At 29.2% G+C, this 23,330-nt stretch overlaps 2 protein-coding genes across 2 annotated transcripts, besides 26 other annotated features; one reads left to right on the forward strand and one right to left on the reverse strand.

Moving 5' to 3' along the window:
• Positions 1-715: 715 nt before the first annotated feature.
• Positions 716-1,030: a mobile genetic element.
• Positions 1,031-1,798: 768 nt separating this feature from the next.
• Positions 1,799-1,960: a mobile genetic element.
• Positions 1,961-3,269: 1,309 nt separating this feature from the next.
• Positions 3,270-5,577: a mobile genetic element.
• Positions 5,578-5,614: a terminal%2Cinverted (terminal inverted repeat of MuDR-5_TvMULE4 transposon ID:TVAGG3_0066580).
• Positions 5,578-6,787: a mobile genetic element.
• Positions 6,788-7,081: 294 nt separating this feature from the next.
• Positions 7,082-7,928: a mobile genetic element.
• A 301-nt stretch (positions 7,929-8,229) lies between these two features.
• Positions 8,230-8,258: a mobile genetic element.
• Positions 8,230-8,258: a terminal%2Cinverted (terminal inverted repeat of ISTv1 transposon ID:TVAGG3_0066600).
• Positions 8,259-9,335: 1,077 nt separating this feature from the next.
• Positions 9,336-9,385: a mobile genetic element.
• Positions 9,336-9,385: a terminal%2Cinverted (terminal inverted repeat of ISTv2 transposon ID:TVAGG3_0066610).
• A 350-nt stretch (positions 9,386-9,735) lies between these two features.
• Positions 9,736-9,784: a mobile genetic element.
• Positions 9,736-9,784: a terminal%2Cinverted (terminal inverted repeat of ISTv2 transposon ID:TVAGG3_0066620).
• Positions 9,785-9,983: 199 nt separating this feature from the next.
• Positions 9,984-10,020: a terminal%2Cinverted (terminal inverted repeat of MuDR-5_TvMULE4 transposon ID:TVAGG3_0066630).
• Positions 9,984-11,421: a mobile genetic element.
• Positions 11,384-11,421: a terminal%2Cinverted (terminal inverted repeat of MuDR-5_TvMULE4 transposon ID:TVAGG3_0066630).
• Positions 11,422-11,612: a mobile genetic element.
• A 925-nt stretch (positions 11,613-12,537) lies between these two features.
• Positions 12,538-13,069: a mobile genetic element.
• A 525-nt stretch (positions 13,070-13,594) lies between these two features.
• Positions 13,595-13,748: a mobile genetic element.
• Positions 13,749-13,926: 178 nt separating this feature from the next.
• On the forward strand, positions 13,927-14,418 carry TVAGG3_0066670 (single helix bin domain-containing protein; the record flags this gene model as incomplete). The annotated part of the gene is made up of 1 exon (XM_051221532.1): positions 13,927-14,418. One exon carries the CDS (start codon positions 13,927-13,929, stop codon positions 14,416-14,418), a length of 492 nt encoding a protein of 163 aa, XP_051106518.1.
• Positions 14,419-15,799: 1,381 nt separating this feature from the next.
• Positions 15,800-16,109: a mobile genetic element.
• A 756-nt stretch (positions 16,110-16,865) lies between these two features.
• Positions 16,866-17,027: a mobile genetic element.
• Positions 17,028-17,852: 825 nt separating this feature from the next.
• Positions 17,853-17,882: a terminal%2Cinverted (terminal inverted repeat of MuDR-2B_TvMULE3 transposon ID:TVAGG3_0066700).
• Positions 17,853-19,823: a mobile genetic element.
• Positions 19,796-19,823: a terminal%2Cinverted (terminal inverted repeat of MuDR-2B_TvMULE3 transposon ID:TVAGG3_0066700).
• A 566-nt stretch (positions 19,824-20,389) lies between these two features.
• Positions 20,390-22,697: a mobile genetic element.
• Positions 21,186-22,655, reverse strand: TVAGG3_0066720 (MULE transposase domain-containing protein; the record flags this gene model as incomplete). Its single annotated transcript, XM_051221533.1, has 1 exon — positions 21,186-22,655. The coding sequence occupies one exon, from the start codon at positions 22,653-22,655 to the stop codon at positions 21,186-21,188; it is 1,470 nt and encodes a 489-aa protein (XP_051106519.1).
• Positions 22,698-22,734: a terminal%2Cinverted (terminal inverted repeat of MuDR-5_TvMULE4 transposon ID:TVAGG3_0066730).
• Positions 22,698-23,304: a mobile genetic element.
• Positions 23,305-23,330: the final 26 nt, after the last annotated feature.

Consider the following 23,330-nt stretch of genomic DNA (forward strand, 5'->3'; position numbering starts at 1 on the left):
AAATTTTATGCGATTTTGATTGGGAGTTGGAGGGTGTGAGTACTATAGCATGTAATAGTATCTCACACCCTCCAATTCTTCCTATGGCGCCGAAAAATTTTTGGTGAAATGCGACGACATTTCACCAAAAATTTTCGGTGCCATATAGAGAACTATAGTCTGCGAGGTACTGATTCTATCTATGTACCTCGCAGACCATAGTTCTCAGCCAAAATGTCAAAAATTTTGGAAATTCGAAATAATTTTTTTGAGAAAAAATTAACCGTTTAACATTGCCAAAAATCTAAAAAACTCACAATTTTTTTAAATTGATAACCCTCAAACCGTTTCCAATCAATAATTTGAGAGTCTATATGATAATGTAAAAGTTAAAACATTCAAGTATTTAAGTATTTCTTTAAAATATTAAGTTTTTTATTTTTCCAATAAAATTCTAATATCAAATATTTTTATTTAACGATTAATTTTATTTATATTTTTATAGTTTTTTTAAGAAAAAATATTGTTAGGGTTTTATGGATTTTCAATTAATATACAAGATAATTCATGAATGTATATATTTCCAAGTTTTTAAGGACGCAACACTTTACATTTGTAAACTGTCAAAAATGAAGTCACGCTATTTTTCATGCATTACACTGTTCCCAAAAGAACAGGCTTTAACAAATCGAAAGTGAGGAACTCCATCACTCCTGATCTTGAGGAAACGGAGTTCTGGAGCTCCTGAAGAGGTAGAATGGCTGCCTTATTCTTCTGATCAGCAGAGGCCCTTTACCATTTGGGCCTCTGCTGATACAGATTCAGGAGCTCCGGAGCTCCCTTTCGTAGGATTGGGAGCTCTGGAGCTCCTGAAAAGCAGAAGGCTGCTTTGATCTTAAATCAGCAGAGGCCCAAATGGTAAAGGGCCTCTGCTGATACAGATTCAGGAGCTCCGGAGCTCCCTTTCGTAGGGATTGGGAGCTCTGGAGCTCCTGTAAGGGAATAAGGTCTCTCACACAACCATTAAATTTTTTTTGAAACACGTCCCCTGCAATTGCACTGTATGTCAAAAAACTACTTTACAAAATGGTGGCAATTTGGCCGCACAATTTTGTAGTCTTCCCAAAAAATCCCTAATTTTAATTTCAGATGAAATCTCGCAAAATAACATTGTTTTAACCATATAAATATATATATATTATATATTGTATAGTGATTTTTAAATATTTTTATGAGTAAAATCGAGAGTGAGGAAATGTGGACTACAAAAAACGATAGAAATGAATAGTTTACATGGAAATTCTATACTTACAAGTATTCAATGTCACTTTTGTGCTCGAGATTTTGATTCTAGTATACTATGTATTTGTTAGCTCATTGTAAAGTTGTGGTGAAAATTGAAATAAATAAATAAATAAATAAATAAATAAATAAATAAATAAATAAATAAATAAATAAATATAAATAAATAAATAAATAAATAAATAAATAAATAAATAAATAAATAAATAAATAAATAAATAAATAAATAAATAAATAAATAAATAAATAAATAAATAAATATAAATAAATAAATAAATAAATAAATAAATAAATAAATAAATAAATAAATAAATAAATAAATAAATAAATAAATAAATAAATAAATAAATAAATAATAATAAATAAATAAATAAATAAATAAATAAATAAATAAATAAATAAATAAATAAATAAATAAATAAATAAATAAATAAATAAATAAATAAATAAATAAATAAATAAATAAATAAATAAATAAAAACATAACATTCTTGTTTATCTCATCATATGGTTCATATTTTCGCGTTCTGAAAGCAGAAAACGAATTTTTGGAATGCAAAGATTCCGAATCATACGGAATAGAAAATAGACGATCTATCAAGTAGTAAACTATATAGTATTATAAAAATGAAAAACTATTTTTTCATAGAAAAATAAAAAATAACGTATATTTTCAGTGGAGAATCCGGTCCTGGGAACAATGAAATACGAAGCCCTGACCAAAGTATAGTCTGGGCCTGCAAGTACAATCCTCATGACCGAACTTCCAAAAATCTCCCAAATTCTTGATTGTCTCTTGGGAGCTCGGTCATGTGGAACAAAATATTCATCAATATCATTCAGACAAAATCATTCCTACCGTTTTTAGCCATTTAAGAGCGAGATTTTTCGCTGACTTTGTGATTGAAAAAGTCAAACGAAGAATTACGCTCTTAAATGACTATAGAACTAGAACAACTATCGACAAGATACAAATGGCATGTAATGCATGAAAAATAGCGTGACTTCATTTTTGACAGTTTACAAATGTAAAGTGTTGCGTCCTTAAAAACTTGGAAATATATACATTCATGAATTATCTTGTATATTAATTGAAAATCCATAAAACCCTAACAATATTTTTTCTTAAAAAAACTATAAAAATATAAATAAAATTAATCGTTAAATAAAAATATTTGATATTAGAATTTTATTGGAAAAATAAAAAACTTAATATTTTAAAGAAATACTTAAATACTTGAATGTTTTAACTTTTACATTATCATATAGACTCTCAAATTATTGATTGGAAACGGTTTGAGGGTTATCAATTTAAAAAAATTGTGAGTTTTTTAGATTTTTGGCAATGTTAAACGGTTAATTTTTTCTCAAAAAAATTATTTCGAATTTCCAAAATTTTTGACATTTTGGCTGAGAACTATGGTCTGCGAGGTACATAGATAGAATCAGTACCTCGCAGACTATAGTTCTCTATATGGCACCGAAAATTTTTGGTGAAATGTCGTCGCATTTCACCAAAAATTTTTCGGCGCCATAGGAAGAATTGGAGGGTGTGAGATACTATTACATGCTATAGTACTCACACCCTCCAACTCCCAATCAAAATCGCATAAAATTTGCTACTTATCTTCAGATTACCTCCCATTATAAAATATATCATTGCTATCTCATCGTACTATACTTCCACCCTATTGTATTTAAAAATATAAAATTTTTTGATAATATATTTTTATATCTTGAATTTTCAAACAATATATTCACAGATAATATAATGGGAAATCTATCTCAACCTAGCCTTAAAGTACCAAACTCCTGCTTGCATTCTCACTCACAAATATTAAACATCCATCTCCAAAAACTAAATTCTTCACAATTTTTTTTAAAATTGAGAACATAAAAAACGTATGCATTCAATAATTTAAGATACTAACAAATATTACAAACTTCAAAATATCAGATATTAACGTTTTTCAATTAAAAAAAATATCGAGATTGGGACAAAGTTGCAATTCGGCACTTTTTGTAAAAAAATGGGGTCATACTCATAATGAATAGAGACTTATAGCCAAGTCTTGATATCATGCAGGGAGAATATACATTGATAAGCAATTATATTTTATAGTAGTAGTATTCAGAAATTCTTACAATTTACAATACAATTTTCAAAAATGGATAAAGACTTATAGCCAAGTCTTGATATCATGCAGGGAGAATATACATTGATAAGCAATTATATTTTATAGTAGTAGTATTCAGAAATTCTTACAATTTACAATACAATTTTCAAAAATGGATAAAGACTTATAGCCAAGTCTTGATATCATGCAGGGAGAATATACATTGATAAGCAATTATATTTTATAGTAGTAGTATTCAGAAATTCTTACAATTTACAATACAATTTTCAAAAATGGATAAAGACTTATAGCCAAGTCTTGATATCATGCAGGGAGAATATACATTGATAAGCAATTATATTTTATAGTAGTAGTATTCAGAAATTCTTACAATTTACAATACAATTTTCAAAAATGGATAAAGACTTATAGCCAAGTCTTGATATCATGCAGGGAGACTCTCTACAAATACAAAAATTGATTATCATAAGGAAATACAAATTTATCAATTTTCATGTGAAAATTACATAAATTTGTTCTCCAATAAATAGCAATAATACTTTGAATGTTATATTAAGTAATATAGCTTCAGGTAAATAAGCTTACACTTCAAAAATATACTGTTTATTCATTAATTTTAAAAAAAGTCCAAATTATCTAATCTTGCTTACTCTTCCTTTAAACTTCTTTGTGCCAAATTTAATATTGCCTTCAAAGATGGAATAAGGACACTAGGTTCAATCCTTCGGCTTTCGACAATTTCCAAAATGTGTTGAATTAATTTCAAACATTCATCGTGTTTTGAAGCTCTTTGCTCAACAATCTGATTATCTGCCCTTGTAAGAATTCTTACTGCTCTTTTTTCATTCAAAACATTAGCGACTTGAACCTTAATAATCACATTTGGAATCACAACAGTGATGAGAGTTATGACGATGTCATCAATGCGCTCATTTTTCTTACCCAAGAAAAATGTTTGCTTTAATTGATGAAAGTGTGATTCCGCAATGTTATTCGTGGAATCACCTTCTCCACGATATAACATCATCCAATGTTCTTTGGTTCTTCTCCATTGTTTATCGAAATACTTCAAAGCGCGCGGTTCTTCTTCTTCTAACATTGTTGTCAAGAACTCATATGTTTCATCAGACTCTTCAGCCAGCTTTTCTGCATTCGTTGCATCTGCACGTAATGTCAAAAAGTCCAGTGCTAAATAGAAGTTCTCAAAATTCTGTGGATTGTCAAAATAGCTTCCAACTTTTGCACATGCGCGTAAAACATGCACAGCGCACCAACTGAGCTGCGCAAGAGGAAATCCGTCCTCAATTGCGCGAGCAATGTTTAGCGCACAGTCAGCGCTCCAATGCTGTGGATCCAGGTGCGCAAACTCACAGAATTTCACCAAACATTCTTGAATTTTTTCAGATGTCTGAGGGTTCACTAAAAAATAGCAAAAGGGGAAAATTGTGTTTTGACTTGTTTTCATTGTTACTGCAAACAATTGGATCTTTCCTTTAATTAAAGAATGAGTGGAATCGACGTGGAGAGGGTTATCAATGCTATGCACCAATTCTTTTGCAGCAAAAGGTGCATATATGATTGTAAACTCGGAAAAATCTCCATTGTAATCAAATTGAACGAGATCATCTGGGCACTCTTCCTGTAAATTATTCAAAAATGCTTCCAAAGAAGTGTAAGGATCGTTTGATAATCTTTGTGCAATAATCTCATCAAGGCGATAAAATTTGTGCTTTAAAGCATCAGTAGACTGCGCGAAAAGTTTCATCGTTTCTTTGTTATTCGTATCAATTCCGAACTTATCAAAAAATGCTTTTTGAGCAAGAAATTGCTTTCCACCGTTTTTAATATAAAGTTCGATCCATTTTTGATAAAATTTACTCGCGTAATGTGAACCCATTTCAACTCCTATATGATGGCAATGTTCTTCATTAACTTTGCTTATAGTAAACACTCCATTTTGTTCTTCAACCCTAAATTTTGCCTTGCATAGGGGATACGAACATGAATAAGTGACATATTGCTTTGGAGATCCCGTTCTTCTTCTGTATGGGACACCGCCCTTGACTTCCTGTTTAATACCAAAAGCAATAAGCTCCTCTAAGTCCACCGAAATCATAAAAATGAAGTGATTTTGAAAAGAGTTAACAAAATTCAAATCGAATGGGGGACAAACTCGCCCATTGTCACTTTTCATTAACCTTAAACTTGTAATTTTCATTATTTTAATAACCTTATTTCTTCCCAATTCCTGATTTAATTTTATTCACTTACTATTAAAAGTCACATTTTAATAAAATATAATAATTTATTTATAGCATTTTTTACTATACTGTAATAAAAAATTAATTATAATAAATTAAATGTTTATTAAATCAAATGTTTTCTTTGCAATAATATTTTTAATGTTGAGTAAACAATGTTGGGATCAAGTGTATCATTTTTCAGACCTTTCTGAACAGCTTCAAGCATACTGATGCATTCGACTTTTTTAAATTGTGTCATTTCTTCGAAATCTCTTGTGACTTTTTTGATAACTTTAACACTTCTCTCTGAATCCAGACCTTTAATTTGCAACTTAATCAGGAATGAAGGAACAACACTGGAATATAACTCGATGACAAGTTCATCGAGTCGAAGATTTGGTTGTACACCACTTGTATGTGCCGGATACCATTGTGTCAAATTTTTTCTGAAATTAACTTTAAAAGTACTAAGTAAGATCATGAGATATAGCAATATATGTTTAAACCAACTTATATTTTGGTTGTACACCACTTGTATGTGCCGGATACCATTGTGTCAAATTTTTTCTGAAATTAACTTTAAAAGTACTAAGTAAGATCATGAGATATAGCAATATATGTTTAAACCAACTTATATTTTGGTTGTACACCACTTGTATGTGCCGGATACCATTGTGTCAAATTTTTTCTGAAATTAACTTTAAAAGTACTAAGTAAGATCATGAGATATAGCAATATATGTTTAAACTAACTTATATTTTGGTTGTACACCACTTGTATGTGCCGGATACCATTGTGTCAAATTTTTTCTGAAATTAACTTTAAAAGTACTAAGTAAGATCATGAGATATAGCAATATATGTTTAAACTAACTTATATTTTGGTTGTACACCACTTGTATGTGCCGGATACCATTGTGTCAAATTTTTTCTGAAATTAACTTTAAAAGTACTAAGTAAGATCATGAGATATAGCAATATATGTTTAAACTAACTTATATTTTGGTTGTACACCACTTGTATGTGCCGGATACCATTGTGTCAAATTTTTTCTGAAATTAACTTTAAAAGTACTAAGTAAGATCATGAGATATAGCAATATATGTTTAAACCAACTTATATTTTGTCATAAGACGAAATGGTGGAAGTGAGGTGAAGTCAAAAGTGACATATATTTGGCCGGCTAAATTCCCTTTAGTTTACATGTCAAAATTACAATAAATTAATTATTTTGCTTAGCAATTAGCTATGTATTAAAACTAAAATTATTACTTACTATTCAATTCTATACATTCAAATATTAAACAATTCAAATTTAATAACAAAGATATTACAATAAATAAAAAAATGATTAAAAATGTCCCTGAAAATTTTCTGAAAGCTATCTCGTGTTTAGGTCTCAATTTTTTTAGAAATAGAAGAGTGTGGGACAAACTATCCAGTGTCACTTTTATTAACCTTATTTAAAAAATTAATAAAATAATAATAAAAATTATTTGAATCTTTTACATTAATTGTTTCTTTTTTAAAAGTACCTTTAAAGTACAATAAACAAGATTTGAATCTATTGATCCTTGTTGCAAACTTGAATATATTGCTTCAAGCATTTTTGAGAGTAGCCCATGCTAGCTTTTATCTCTTCTTGGATACCAAACTGGAGGAGCTCCATAGTGTTGAATATCACGGGCTCCATACAACAAATTGAATAAGGTATTTCAAAATTTGAAGGAAATGGTCCATCATTGAATGTAGTGGCCGGGAATTGAATGACATACAGATAGTTTGAGGAAATTTGTTATAAATTATAATATAATTGAAGAATTAATTATCAAAACAAGTCTAAGAGCCATTTGTCAGATTTTCCCGAAATGCAAGGTTAAGATTTTAGCAGCGACTAACTTTGAGTGTACATATATAATTGTTATACTGAGTACTTTCTATCTGTGTTACTTATTTGAGTCTAAGAGCCATTTGTCAGATTTTCCCGAAATGCAAGGTTAAGATTTTAGCAGCGACTAACTTTGAGTGTACATATATATATTGTTATACTGAGTACTTTCTATCTGTGTTACTTATTTGAGTCTAAGAGCCATTTCTACCATAGAACTAGATATTGTCTCTCATTAAATATATATAACTGTAAACTGCTTAATTCATTTATCTATTTAGATAAAATTATATTTATATAAGATTTCATGTTATTATTTCATCTTTATTATTTTTTTTATTCCTTTGAAAAGTGACACTGGATAGTTTGTCCCTTTCTCGAAATAGAAAAAGATTGGATTTAACTTTCAAACATTATATATAGTTTTGTATATGGAAGCCTTTAAATACAAGTTAATGATATGGAGTTGTATTGCGAGGAAGAGGGAATCAAAGAAATTGACGAAGTTCCAGAATTTTATTCAACAATTCTTAATCAATTAACAAAAACTATACCGAAACTTATTTTACCATCCAAATCAAATCACATTACATACGGAATAAACATTTAATCTTTTACCATTAAAATTATATTTATACGTTATTTAATTTTTTACGTCTAAGTTGAATAGGATAATAGCCGAAGATATAAAGTAACTATAGTTTACAAGCTAAGGAACAAATCAGCATTGAAACTAAAAAATGCTGAAATATTATAATAAATTGAAGAAATACTGTGATAGAAACCTAGTTATACTAGATACTATTATAATATGAATTCATTTTGTATTGAATATCGATAATAAAAAATCGATGAAATATTAAAATGAGAATAAATTAATAATGAGATTATAAATTAGAATTATTTCTCTTTTATTTAAAATAAAAACTTAGTTCTATTTAAATTCGATAAAGAAGTACGAAAAAGTTGTATTATACGTATGATGTTGCCCGATGTTTGGTAACACTATTTGTAGAATAATAAGCATATATGATAGAAAAGCAATATGCTTAATATCGAGTAATTCTAATTTTTTACGAAATTATTCAAATACGTTATTTTTTAAAATGAAAAGATAAGCATACCATTATGCAGTAGTTTGCGCACATATACTATGCTGATGAAAGTTGGTCTCTAATTCGAAACTTGAGTCTGTCAAATTGACGTTCAAGTATTAAAAAGTTGTATTATAGTATGATGTTGCCCGATGTTTGGTAACACTATTGTAGAATATAAGCATATATGATAGAAAAGCAATATGCTTAATATCGAGTAATTCTAATTTTTTACGAAATTATTCAAATACGTTATTTTTTAAAATGAAAAGATAAGCATACCATTATGCAGTAGTTTTGCGCACATATACTATGCTGATGAAAGTTGGTCTCTAATTCGAAACTTGAGTCTGTCAAATTCGTTCAAGTATTAAAAAGTTGTATTATACGTATGATGTTTGCCCGATGTTTGGTAACACTATTGTAGAATATAAGCATATATGAATAGAAAAGCAATATGCTCTAATATCGAGTAATTCTAATTTTTTACGAATTATTCAAATACGTTATTTTTTTAAAATGAAAAGATAAGCATACCATTATGCAGTAGTTTGCGCACATATACTATGCTGATGAAAGTTGGTCTCTAATTCGAAACTTGAGTCTGTCAAATTGACGTTCCATTTTATTTTAATCGATATTCAATACAAATGAATTCATATTATAATAGTATCTAGTATAACTAGGTATTCTATCACAGTATTTCTTCAATTTATTATAATATTTCAGCATTTTTTAGTTTCAATGCTGATTTGTTCCTTAGCTTGTAAACTATAGTTACTTTATATCTTCGGCTATTATCCTATTCAACTTAGACGTAAAAAAATTAAATAACGTATAAATATAATTTTAATGGTAAAAGATTAAATGTTTATTCCGTATGTAATGTGATTTGATTTGGATGGTAAGATAAGTTTCGGTATAGTTTTTGTTAATTGATTAAGAATTGTTGAATAAAATTCTGGAACTTCGTCAATTTCTTTGATTCCTTCTTGAAGCGTTGAAATTTCTTATTGACTCTCTTTTTATAACTTTTGAAAGAAACCGTAAAAATTGTGAAACATGCTTTTTAATAAAAAACAATTTTGATGAAAGCCATAAATTAATTTAAAATTGAAATAAATTTTTGAAATCTATGATATTGAATAAAAAAATTTATAGTGTAGATATTGATATAGATATAGATGTTAATTTTAATATGATATTTGATAAAATTTTTTTTATCAAAACATACTGATAATAGGTTGACATGTAATATGATATTTTGCCTTGTAAATATATTTGGTCGGCAAAATAACCTAATTACTCTTATTTTGAGTTCACTTCCACCATTTCGTCTTGAGTGGGGGACAAACTCGCCCATTGTCACTTTTCATTAACCTTAAACTTGTAATTTTCATTATTTTTAATTAACCTTATTTCTTTCCCAATTCCTGATTTATTTTATTCACTTACTATTAAAAGTCACATTTTAATAAAATATAATAATTTATTTATAGCATTTTTTACTATACTGTAATAAAAAATTAATTATAATAAATTAAATGTTTATTAAATCAAATGTTTTCTTTGCAATAATATTTTTAATGTTGAGTAAACAATGTTGGGATCAAGTGTATCATTTTTCAGACCTTTCTGAACAGCTTCAAGCATACTGATGCATTCGAACTTTTTTAAATTGTGTCATTTCTTCGAAATCTCTTGTGACTTTTTTGATAACTTTAACACTTCTCTCTGAATCCAGACCTTTAATTTGCAACTTAATCAGGAATGAAGGAACAACACTGGAATATAACTCGATGACAAGTTCATCGAGTCGAAGATTTGGTTGTACACCACTTGTATGTGCCGGATACCATTGTGTCAAATTTTTTCTGAAATTAACTTTAAAAGTACTAAGTAAGATCATGAGATATAGCAATATATGTTTAAACCAACTTATATTTTGGTTGTACACCACTTGTATGTGCCGGATACCATTGTGTCAAATTTTTTCTGAAATTAACTTTAAAAGTACTAAGTAAGATCATGAGATATAGCAATATATGTTTAAACCAACTTATATTTTGGTTGTACACCACTTGTATGTGCCGGATACCATTGTGTCAAATTTTTTCTGAAATTAACTTTAAAAGTACTAAGTAAGATCATGAGATATAGCAATATATGTTTAAACTAACTTATATTTTGGTTGTACACCACTTGTATGTGCCGGATACCATTGTGTCAAATTTTTTCTGAAATTAACTTTAAAAGTACTAAGTAAGATCATGAGATATAGCAATATATGTTTAAACTAACTTATATTTTGGTTGTACACCACTTGTATGTGCCGGATACCATTGTGTCAAATTTTTTCTGAAATTAACTTTAAAAGTACTAAGTAAGATCATGAGATATAGCAATATATGTTTAAATAACTTATATTTTGGTTGTACACCACTTGTATGTGCCGGATACCATTGTGTCAAATTTTTTCTGAAATTAACTTTAAAAGTACTAAGTAAGATCATGAGATATAGCAATATATGTTTAAACCAACTTATATTTTGGTTGTACACCACTTGTATGTGCCGGATACCATTGTGTCAAATTTTTTCTGAAATTAACTTTAAAAGTACTAAGTAAGATCATTTATTTTTGCATAATATAATGCCAATATGGTTTCTTTTGATTTTATTTCATTTATAAGCAAATCAGATTTACCCAAAAACTCCACTCCATAAGCGTTCATTTGCTAAATTAAAAAGTGACAATGGGCTAGTCTGTCCCTTTCTCATTCAAATCACATCAAAAACAAAAACACATAAAAAATATTTTATTATACTCATTCGAAATTAAAAATAATAAAATTTATATATATTAATTTCATTAAATCAAGGATAAAAATCTCACCGGAAAAATAACCTCAGTGTGATAAATTTATCACCGGAAAAATTTACAATGAAAAAACCAGAATTTTCGAAAAAGTGACACCAACTATTAAAGTTATTTTATTACTAGATTTATTTACAAATTATAAGATAATATCATTAACCGAATATATTTTTAATATAAATAAAAACTTTTTTATACAAAAAATTACAATCAATCGATAAATATTATAAAACATTTATTCCAAAAAGATTAAGTAATAGGTGGGATCCTGCATAATATAATTTTATGTCATAAAGTTTACAAATTTTAGATGGACCACAGTGAGAATGTGAGTGGTTAATTTAAAGGTGGTCTGATAAAGAAATCGAGGCTTACTCAACACAGCATGAAGCAGTTTCTAATACACAATCTTACTAGTCGTGTTTCGGTCGCCAGCGCTCTCATAGGGGTGCTGATTTCAAAAACCACTACTTCAAATTATTCAACAATACTCAATGCAGCATGAAGCAGCTACTACTGCTGTATCTTACTGGTAGTGTTCTTCGCTTCTTACTATCAACTCTAAAACTAGTTTGATGTATTATTTATTCATATATAAATATATACATATATAAATATATACATATATAAATATATACATATATAAATATATACATATATAAATATATACATATATAAATATATACATATATAAATATATACATATATAAATGTTGTGCATGAAAATTCGGTTCACTTCACTTCTGACAAAAGTGACATATTTACATGGCAAAAATAGTTTACATGGCAAAAATATATAGGGTATTTTTTTTAAAAGTAGTTATCTTTATATATAAAAATAAAACTTTTGATATATTTGAGTAAATGATTTATTAATTTATTTATTTATTTTTTTTAAATCAAATCATATAAATATATATATATATATAATAGTGAAATAGAACAAGAGATAATTATTGATGATTAAATTGTAGACGAGGATAAAAGTTTAGATAAATTAATAAAATTAGTGTGGAATCAGACAAATTTCCCGCTGTTTGCGAAGGAATTGTTGGCTATGATGTACTGATTCATGATCAGTACATCATAGCCAACAATTCCTTATACAAAGTTCAAAAACTTGGGTGCAATCAGAACTGATTGCACCCAAGTTTTTGAACTTTCTCGAGGGAATGAAAGGGTAAGAGGTATACATTATGAATATATACCTCTTACCCTTCCATTCCCTCTCTGACAGCGGGAAACTTTGTCTGAATGTTAAACTATTCGGACAAAGTTTCCCGCTGTTTGCGAAGGAATTGTTGGCTATGATGTACTGATTCATGATCAGTACATCATAGCCAACAATTCCTTATACAAAGTTCAAAAACTTGGGTGCAATCAGAACTGATTGCACCCAAGTTTTTGAACTTTCTCGAGGGAATGAAAGGGTAAGAGGTATACATTATGAATATATACCTCTTACCCTTCCATTCCCTCTCTGACAGCGGGAAACTTTGTCTGAATGTTAAACTATTCAGACAACGTTTCCCGCTGTTTGCGAAGGAATCAATTTATACAAATAAACTTATAAAACACAAAATTATTATTTTATAATATAATTCTTAGATAATACATCCGATATGTAAAGTGTCAAAAATGAAGTGAACCGAATTTTCATGCATTACATATACATATATAAATATATACATATATAAATGTATACATATATAAATGTATACATATATAAATATATACATATATAAATGTATACATATATAAATATACATATATAAATATATACATATATAAATATATACATATATAAATATATACATATATAAATATATACATATATAAATATATAGATATATAAATATATAGATATATAAATATATAGATATATAAATATATACATATATAAATATATACATATATAAATATATACATATATAAATATATAGATATATAAATATATAGATATATAAATATATACATATATATATATAAATATATAAATAACAAAATACAATCAAAAAATAGTGTTTGGAAATTTAAGTTTAAGTGTCACTTTTTCGTAAATTCTACCAAACTCATTTCATTAAATCAAGGTTAAAAATCTCACCGGAAAAATAACCTCAGTGTGATAAATTTATCACCGGAAAAATTTACAATAAGGTTAATACCGAAAATATCGAAAAATCAACATTTAAGGTTAATTTAAGAGTATGCACTTTTGTCACCTACTCAAAAATATCATTTTGCTTTTCAATTCGAACATAAATCTTAAATATTTTTAATTAATATCTGATTTACAGCATTATTATCCATTTATAAATCTGACAAATAAATGACAAAACCATCAGAAATAGTGTCACTTTTTGTCAAAAATGAAGTCACACTATTTTTCATGCACAACATTTTTTAATGGAAGCGAACAACACAGCTCCTGCTAAGGCTGTTGCCATCCAGAAGCCAGAGGTGACTGAAGAACAGTCCTCTGGCGACGAGGAAATATTGATGGGTGGCGAGAGTCCGAAGACCGAGATCAAGATCCCAGATCTCGATCACAAGCAAACGGCAAAGAAAACGGGTCCACAAGCTACTCCTCGAGTTCTACGTTTAATCAAGACCAGCCACAAGTATTTGAAGCAGCTGGAGGAGTCAAACGTAGCTCTCGAGGAACTAAAGCAGCAGATCACAAAGCAGGCGGAGGAACTACAACAGAAGAATGAGTTCATAACATTACTCAAGACCAAGCTCGACTACAAAGATGAAGAGATCTCTGATCTCAGATCTCGAGTTGATCAGTTGGGAAGGCAGTCTGATATGTGGCACGAACGCTTCATTACTGCAAACTCATCATACAAAGAAAGAAGCCACTTGTTGACTACTGTAATTAAATACTTATCTTTATAAAAAAATATCATTTTTTTTCCAGTGAAAAAAAGTATTTATTCTTAACTGTTTGTGGGGATCTTTAGAAGTTACCAAGGCACCAGACTGCGTGCTTCAATTCTTTGTTCTATTGCATACTCGATCATTTTCATTGTTCTCTTCGTTCTTTGTATTTGCGAGTATTGCTTACTTATAATGTGATCTTGGTTTCTTATGATCTTTGTCATGATCTCGATCCTCTTCTGGATCCTTTGTCTCTTATCAGTTGGAACATCATCCATATCAATTGGTGCGAATAAGAATCCCCCAGTTGTACGTCAGGCTGTTTCTTCGCCACTAAAGGCACGTCTCATTATGGCGTCCATAATAATTAGTGCCCGTATAGTGTCACTTTTTCATTGTGCCGGTGCCTGTAGCTGTAGGCTACAGGCGACGCACAATGTATACTGTACTGAGATGGATGTTTAATATTTGTGAGTGAGAATGCAAGCAGGAGTTTGGTACTTTAAGGCTAGGTTGAGATAGATTTCCCATTATATTATCTGTGAATATATTGTTTGAAAATTCAAGATATAAAAATATATTATCAAAAAATTTTATATTTTTAAATACAATAGGGTGGAAGTATAGTACGATGAGATAGCAATGATATATTTTATAATGGGAGGTAATCTGAAGATAAGTAGCAAATTTTATGCGATTTTGATTGGGAGTTGGAGGGTGTGAGTACTATAGCATGTAATAGTATCTCACACCCTCCAATTCTTCCTATGGCGCCGAAAAATTTTTGGTGAAATGCGACGACATTTCACCAAAAATTTTCGGTGCCATATAGAGAACTATAGTCTGCGAGGTACTGATTCTATCTATGTACCTCGCAGACCATAGTTCTCAGCCAAAATGTCAAAAATTTTGGAAATTCGAAATAATTTTTTTGAGAAAAAATTAACCGTTTAACATTGCCAAAAATCTAAAAAACTCACAATTTTTTTAAATTGATAACCCTCAAACCGTTTCCAATCAATAATTTGAGAGTCTATATGATAATGTAAAAGTTAAAACATTCAAGTATTTAAGTATTTCTTTAAAATATTAAGTTTTTTATTTTTCCAATAAAATTCTAATATCAAATATTTTTATTTAACGATTAATTTTATTTATATTTTTATAGTTTTTTTAAGAAAAAATATTGTTAGGGTTTTATGGATTTTCAATTAATATACAAGATAATTCATGAATGTATATATTTCCAAGTTTTTAAGGACGCAACACTTTACATTTGTAAACTGTCAAAAATGAAGTCACGCTATTTTTCATGCATTACACTGTTCCCAAAAGAACAGGCTTTAACAAATCGAAAGTGAGGAACTCCATCACTCCTGATCTTGAGGAAACGGAGTTCTGGAGCTCCTGAAGAGGTAGAATGGCTGCCTTATTCTTCTGATCAGCAGAGGCCCTTTACCATTTGGGCCTCTGCTGATACAGATTCAGGAGCTCCGGAGCTCCCTTTCGTAGGATTGGGAGCTCTGGAGCTCCTAAGCAGAAGGCTGCTTTGATCTTAAATCAGCAGAGGCCCAAATGGTAAAGGGCCTCTGCTGATACAGATTCAGGAGCTCCGGAGCTCCCTTCGTAGGGATTGGGAGCTCTGGAGCTCCTGTAAGGGAATAAGGTCTCTCACACAACCATTAATTTTTTTTGAAACACGTCCCCTGCAATTGCACTGTATGTCAAAAAACTACTTTACAAAATGGTGGCAATTTGGCCGCACAATTTTGTAGTCTTCCCAAAAAATCCCTAATTTTAATTTCAGATGAAATCTCGCAAAATAACATTGTTTTAACCATATATATATATATTATATATTGTATAGTGATTTTTAAATATTTTTATGAGTAAAATCGAGAGTGAGGAAATGTGGACTACAAAAAACGATAGAAATGAATAGTTTACATGGAAATTCTATACTTACAAGTATTCAATGTCACTTTTGTGCTCGAGATTTTGATTCTAGTATACTATGTATTTGTTAGCTCATTGTAAAGTTGTGGTGAAAATTGAAATAAATAAATAAATAAATAAAAAATAAATAAATAAATAAATAAATAAATAAATAAATAAATAAATAAATAAATAAATAAATAAATAAATAAATAAATAAATATAAATAAATAAAAATAAATAAATAAATAAATAAATAAATAAATAAATAAATAAATAAATAAAAAATAAATAAATAAATAAATAAATAAATAAATAAATAAATAAATAAATAAATAAATAAATAAATAAATAAATAAATAATAAATAAATAAATAAATAAATAAATAAATAAATAAATAAATAAATAAATAAATAAATAAATAAATAAATAAATAAATAAATAAATAAATAAATAAATAAATAAATAAATAAATAAATAAATAAATAAAAAACATAACATTCTTGTTTATCTCATCATATGGTTCATATTTTCGCGTTCTGAAAGCAGAAAACGAATTTTTGGAATGCAAAGATTCCGAATCATACGGAATAGAAAATAGACGATCTATCAAGTAGTAAACTATATAGTATTATAAAAATGAAAAACTATTTTTTCATAGAAAAATAAAAAATAACGTATATTTTCAGTGGAGAATCCGGTCCTGGGAACAATGAAATACGAAGCCCTGACCAAAGTATAGTCTGGGCCTGCAAGTACAATCCTCATGACCGAACTTCCAAAAATCTCCCAAATTCTTGATTGTCTCTTGGGAGCTCGGTCATGTGGAACAAAATATTCATCAATATCATTCAGACAAAATCATTCCTACCGTTTTTAGCCATTTAAGAGCGAGATTTTTCGCTGACTTTGTGATTGAAAAAGTCAAACGAAGAATTACGCTCTTAAATGACTATAGAACTAGAACAACTATCGACAAGATACAAATGGCATGTAATGCATGAAAAATAGCGTGACTTCATTTTTGACAGTTTACAAATGTAAAGTGTTGCGTCCTTAAAAACTTGGAAATATATACATTCATGAATTATCTTGTATATTAATTGAAAATCCATAAAACCCTAACAATATTTTTTCTTAAAAAAACTATAAAAATATAAATAAAATTAATCGTTAAATAAAAATATTTGATATTAGAATTTTATTGGAAAAATAAAAAACTTAATATTTTAAAGAAATACTTAAATACTTGAATGTTTTAACTTTTACATTATCATATAGACTCTCAAATTATTGATTGGAAACGGTTTGAGGGTTATCAATTTAAAAAAATTGTGAGTTTTTTAGATTTTTGGCAATGTTAAACGGTTAATTTTTTCTCAAAAAAATTATTTCGAATTTCCAAAATTTTTGACATTTTGGCTGAGAACTATGGTCTGCGAGGTACATAGATAGAATCAGTACCTCGCAGACTATAGTTCTCTATATGGCACCGAAAATTTTTGGTGAAATGTCGGAGTATATAAGAATTTCCGAAAAAGTGACACCCAAAAAGTGACACTTTCAATAGGGAGTGGCACTTAAAAAGTGACAATTTAAAATTCACAATAAATAAAAATAATAAATTTTTTAGTCTATTAAATTATTCTTTTCTTTGAAATCCTCTCAAAATTCTTCGAAATGTTCTAAAATATAATCTGGAGAATTATAACAAAATTCATTAATTTCTAACATATACGTATCTAACAATTCATTTGGAATTTCAAACGATCTTAAATATGTAATTGAATTTTGTATCTTCTCATTTATTTGAGAAAGTTTTTCTTCAGCATTTTCCAATAAAAATCTTAATGGATTCAAATTGGCTTCTTGATTCTGAACAAAATTTAATACTTGGTATAAACGTGATTGAACTTCTCTTTTCAATTTTGTTTTATAATCTGTCAATCGAGGCTCGCGAATTCTAATTGAAGGAATAAAACCTGTTTGAAGTAAATCGTTTTTAATACGATAAAAGTAATTGGGTGCAACTTCTTCTAAAAGATTTTTGACAAAAACATCAATTCTTTGATTTTTAACGCAGCCAAAATCGTGATATTTTATCTTTTTAAATAAAGATTCAGAAACGTTATTCACAACGGTTAATTCATTTGGTCTGGCAGCGGCTATCCACATCATAGCCAACAATTCCTTATACAAAATTCAAAAACTTGGGTGCAATCAGAACTGATTGCACCCAAGTTTTTGAACTTTCTTGAGGGAATTAAAGGGTGAGAGATTTATAGTCTATCTATATATCTCCCACCCTCTAATTCCCTCCCTGACAGCGGGAAACTTTGTCTGAATGTTAAACTATTCAGACAAAGTTTCCCACTGTTTGCGAAGGAATTGTTGGCTATGATGTACTGATTCATGATCAGTACATCATAGCCAACAATTCCTTATATAAAGTTCAAAAACTTGGGTGCAATCAGAACTGATTGCACCCAAGTTTTTGAACTTTCTTGAGGGAATGGAAGAGTAAGAGGTATACATTATGAATATATACCTCTTACCCTTCCATTCCCTCTCTGACAGCGGGAAACTTTGTCTGAATGTTAAACTATTCAGACAAAGTTTCCCGCTGTCAGCGAAAGAATTGTTCCATCTGGTGCATAGAGTGTGACTCTATGCACCAAATGGAGCAAGTCCCTCGCGAAATTGCCAAAACTTGCGTCGCATTTCAAAGATTGCGACCCAAATTTTGGCGATTTCTAGTAGAGATGGAGTATTTTGAGTCACTGACCTATATGCAGTGGCTCAAAGGGCTCCATCTCTACTTTGAAGCAAGGAAACTTTCTCGAAATTTTGATAATTTGAAGAAAGTTTTCAAGCAATTAACAAAGGATTACTCGCTATGAGGTAAAAATTCTAGATTTTCACCTCATAGCGAGAGCTTCCCTTTCATTGCTTGAAAACTTTCCCCAGCTTCAAAATTGGGGAAAGGGCTGTAAAGTCGACTCCGATACCAGCAGGTACCAGAGTATTTAAAAGAGAAGCCCTCGTACGAGTTTCTATGAAGACCTTCTCATTCAAGAAGATCTTAATAGAAAATCGTACGAGGGCATTGAAACTCGCGTCTGGTACATGTTGGTACCAGAGTGTTTGAGATTTGAAGACTCTGGTACTAACATGTACCAGAATTTATGATGAATTTAAGATAGACCATTATAAAATGATAGCGGTTTGTTTCAAAAAAATTTAGATGAGATTTGCATAGATATAGATTATATGATTTATACATATGAAAAATAATATATAAAAATATAATTTTGAGATAATTATGTAAATAATATTTTAAATATTTGAATTTGAGGTATAATTTTATAGTAAAATATATTATAAAGAGTATTTATATAAATATTGTAAAATAATATAAGTAATAAAAATTGAGACCCCCTCCCTGTTTTTGATGTTTTGTCACTTTTTCGGTAATTCTTATTGTTTCTCTGCGAGGTACATAGATAGAATCAGTACCTCGCAGACTATAGTTCTCTATATGGCACCGAAAATTTTTGGTGAAATGTCGTCGCATTTCACCAAAAATTTTTCGGCGCCATAGGAAGAATTGGAGGGTGTGAGATACTATTACATGCTATAGTACTCACACCCTCCAACTCCCAATCAAAATCGCATAAAATTTGCTACTTATCTTCAGATTACCTCCCATTATAAAATATATCATTGCTATCTCATCGTACTATACTTCCACCCTATTGTATTTAAAAATATAAAATTTTTTGATAATATATTTTTATATCTTGAATTTTCAAACAATATATTCACAGATAATATAATGGGAAATCTATCTCAACCTAGCCTTAAAGTACCAAACTCCTGCTTGCATTCTCACTCACAAATATTAAACATCCATCTCCAAAAAACTAAATTCTTCACAATTTTTTTTAAAATTGAGAACATAAAAAACGTATGCATTCAATAATTTAAGATACTAACAAATATTACAAACTTCAAAATATCAGATATTAACGTTTTTCAATTAAAAAAAATATCGAGATTGGGACAAAGTTGCAATTCGGCACTTTTTGTAAAAAAATGGGGTCATACTCATAATGAATAGAGACTTATAGCCAAGTCTTGATATCATGCAGGGAGAATATACATTGATAAGCAATTATATTTTATAGTAGTAGTATTCAGAAATTCTTACAATTTACAATACAATTTTCAAAAATGGATAAAGACTTATAGCCAAGTCTTGATATCATGCAGGGAGAATATACATTGATAAGCAATTATATTTTATAGTAGTAGTATTCAGAAATTCTTACAATTTACAATACAATTTTCAAAAATGGATAAAGACTTATAGCCAAGTCTTGATATCATGCAGGGAGAATATACATTGATAAGCAATTATATTTTATAGTAGTAGTATTCAGAAATTCTTACAATTTACAATACAATTTTCAAAAATGGATAAAGACTTATAGCCAAGTCTTGATATCATGCAGGGAGAATATACATTGATAAGCAATTATATTTTATAGTAGTAGTATTCAGAAATTCTTACAATTTACAATACAATTTTCAAAAATGGATAAAGACTTATAGCCAAGTCTTGATATCATGCAGGGAGACTCTCTACAAATACAAAAATTGATTATCATAAGGAAATACAAATTTATCAATTTTCATGTGAAAATTACATAAATTTGTTCTCCAATAAATAGCAATAATACTTTGAATGTTATATTAAGTAATATAGCTTCAGGTAAATAAGCTTACACTTCAAAAATATACTGTTTATTCATTAATTTTAAAAAAAGTCCAAATTATCTAATCTTGCTTACTCTTCCTTTAAACTTCTTTGTGCCAAATTTAATATTGCCTTCAAAGATGGAATAAGGACACTAGGTTCAATCCTTCGGCTTTCGACAATTTCCAAAATGTGTTGAATTAATTTCAAACATTCATCGTGTTTTGAAGCTCTTTGCTCAACAATCTGATTATCTGCCCTTGTAAGAATTCTTACTGCTCTTTTTTCATTCAAAACATTAGCGACTTGAACCTTAATAATCACATTTGGAATCACAACAGTGATGAGAGTTATGACGATGTCATCAATGCGCTCATTTTTCTTACCCAAGAAAAATGTTTGCTTTAATTGATGAAAGTGTGATTCCGCAATGTTATTCGTGGAATCACCTTCTCCACGATATAACATCATCCAATGTTCTTTGGTTCTTCTCCATTGTTTATCGAAATACTTCAAAGCGCGCGGTTCTTCTTCTTCTAACATTGTTGTCAAGAACTCATATGTTTCATCAGACTCTTCAGCCAGCTTTTCTGCATTCGTTGCATCTGCACGTAATGTCAAAAAGTCCAGTGCTAAATAGAAGTTCTCAAAATTCCGTGGATTGTCAAAATAGCTTCCAACTTTTGCACATGCGCGTAAAACATGCACAGTGCACCAACTGAGCTGCGCAAGAGGAAATCCGTCCTCAATTGCGCGAGCAATGTTTAGCGCACAGTCAGCGCTCCAATGCTGTGGATCCAGGTGCGCAAACTCACAGAATTTCACCAAACATTCTTGAATTTTTTCAGATGTCTGAGGGTTCACTAAAAAATAGCAAAAGGGGAAAATTGTGTTTTGACTTGTTTTCATTGTTACTGCAAACAATTGGATCTTTCCTTTAATTAAAGAATGAGTGGAATCGACGTGGAGAGGGTTATCAATGCTATGCACCAATTCTTTTGCAGCAAAAGGTGCATATATGATTGTAAACTCGGAAAAATCTCCATTGTAATCAAATTGAACGAGATCATCTGGGCACTCTTCCTGTAAATTATTCAAAAATGCTTCCAAAGAAGTGTAAGGATCGTTTGATAATCTTTGTGCAATAATCTCATCAAGGCGATAAAATTTGTGCTTTAAAGCATCAGTAGACTGCGCGAAAAGTTTCATCGTTTCTTTGTTATTCGTATCAATTCCGAACTTATCAAAAAATGCTTTTTGAGCAAGAAATTGCTTTCCACCGTTTTTAATATAAAGTTCGATCCATTTTTGATAAAATTTACTCGCGTAATGTGAACCCATTTCAACTCCTATATGATGGCAATGTTCTTCATTAACTTTGCTTATAGTAAACACTCCATTTTGTTCTTCAACCCTAAATTTTGCCTTGCATAGGGGATACGAACATGAATAAGTGACATATTGCTTTGGAGATCCCGTTCTTCTTCTGTATGGGACACCGCCCTTGACTTCCTGTTTAATACCAAAAGCAATAAGCTCCTCTAAGTCCACCGAAATCATAAAAATGAAGTGATTTTGAAAAGAGTTAACAAAATTCAAATCGAATGGGGGACAAACTCGCCCATTGTCACTTTTCATTAACCTTAAACTTGTAATTTTCATTATTTTTAATTAACCTTATTTCTTTCCCAATTCCTGATTTATTTTATTCACTTACTATTAAAAGTCACATTTTAATAAAATATAATAATTTATTTATAGCATTTTTTACTATACTGTAATAAAAAATTAATTATAATAAATTAAATGTTTATTAAATCAAATGTTTTCTTTGCAATAATATTTTTAATGTTGAGTAAACAATGTTGGGATCAAGTGTATCATTTTTCAGACCTTTCTGAACAGCTTCAAGCATACTGATGCATTCGACTTTTTTAAATTGTGTCATTTCTTCGAAATCTCTTGTGACTTTTTTGATAACTTTAACACTTCTCTCTGAATCCAGACCTTTAATTTGCAACTTAATCAGGAATGAAGGAACAACACTGGAATATAACTCGATGACAAGTTCATCGAGTCGAAGATTTGGTTGTACACCACTTGTATGTGCCGGATACCATTGTGTCAAATTTTTTCTGAAATTAACTTTAAAAGTACTAAGTAAGATCATGAGATATAGCAATATATGTTTAAACTAACTTATATTTTGTCATAAGACGAAATGGTGGAAGTGAG

This window comes from Trichomonas vaginalis, chromosome IV, assembly GCF_026262505.1.
Source record: "Trichomonas vaginalis G3 chromosome IV, whole genome shotgun sequence".
Lineage (NCBI taxonomy): Eukaryota > Parabasalia > Trichomonadida > Trichomonadidae > Trichomonas > Trichomonas vaginalis.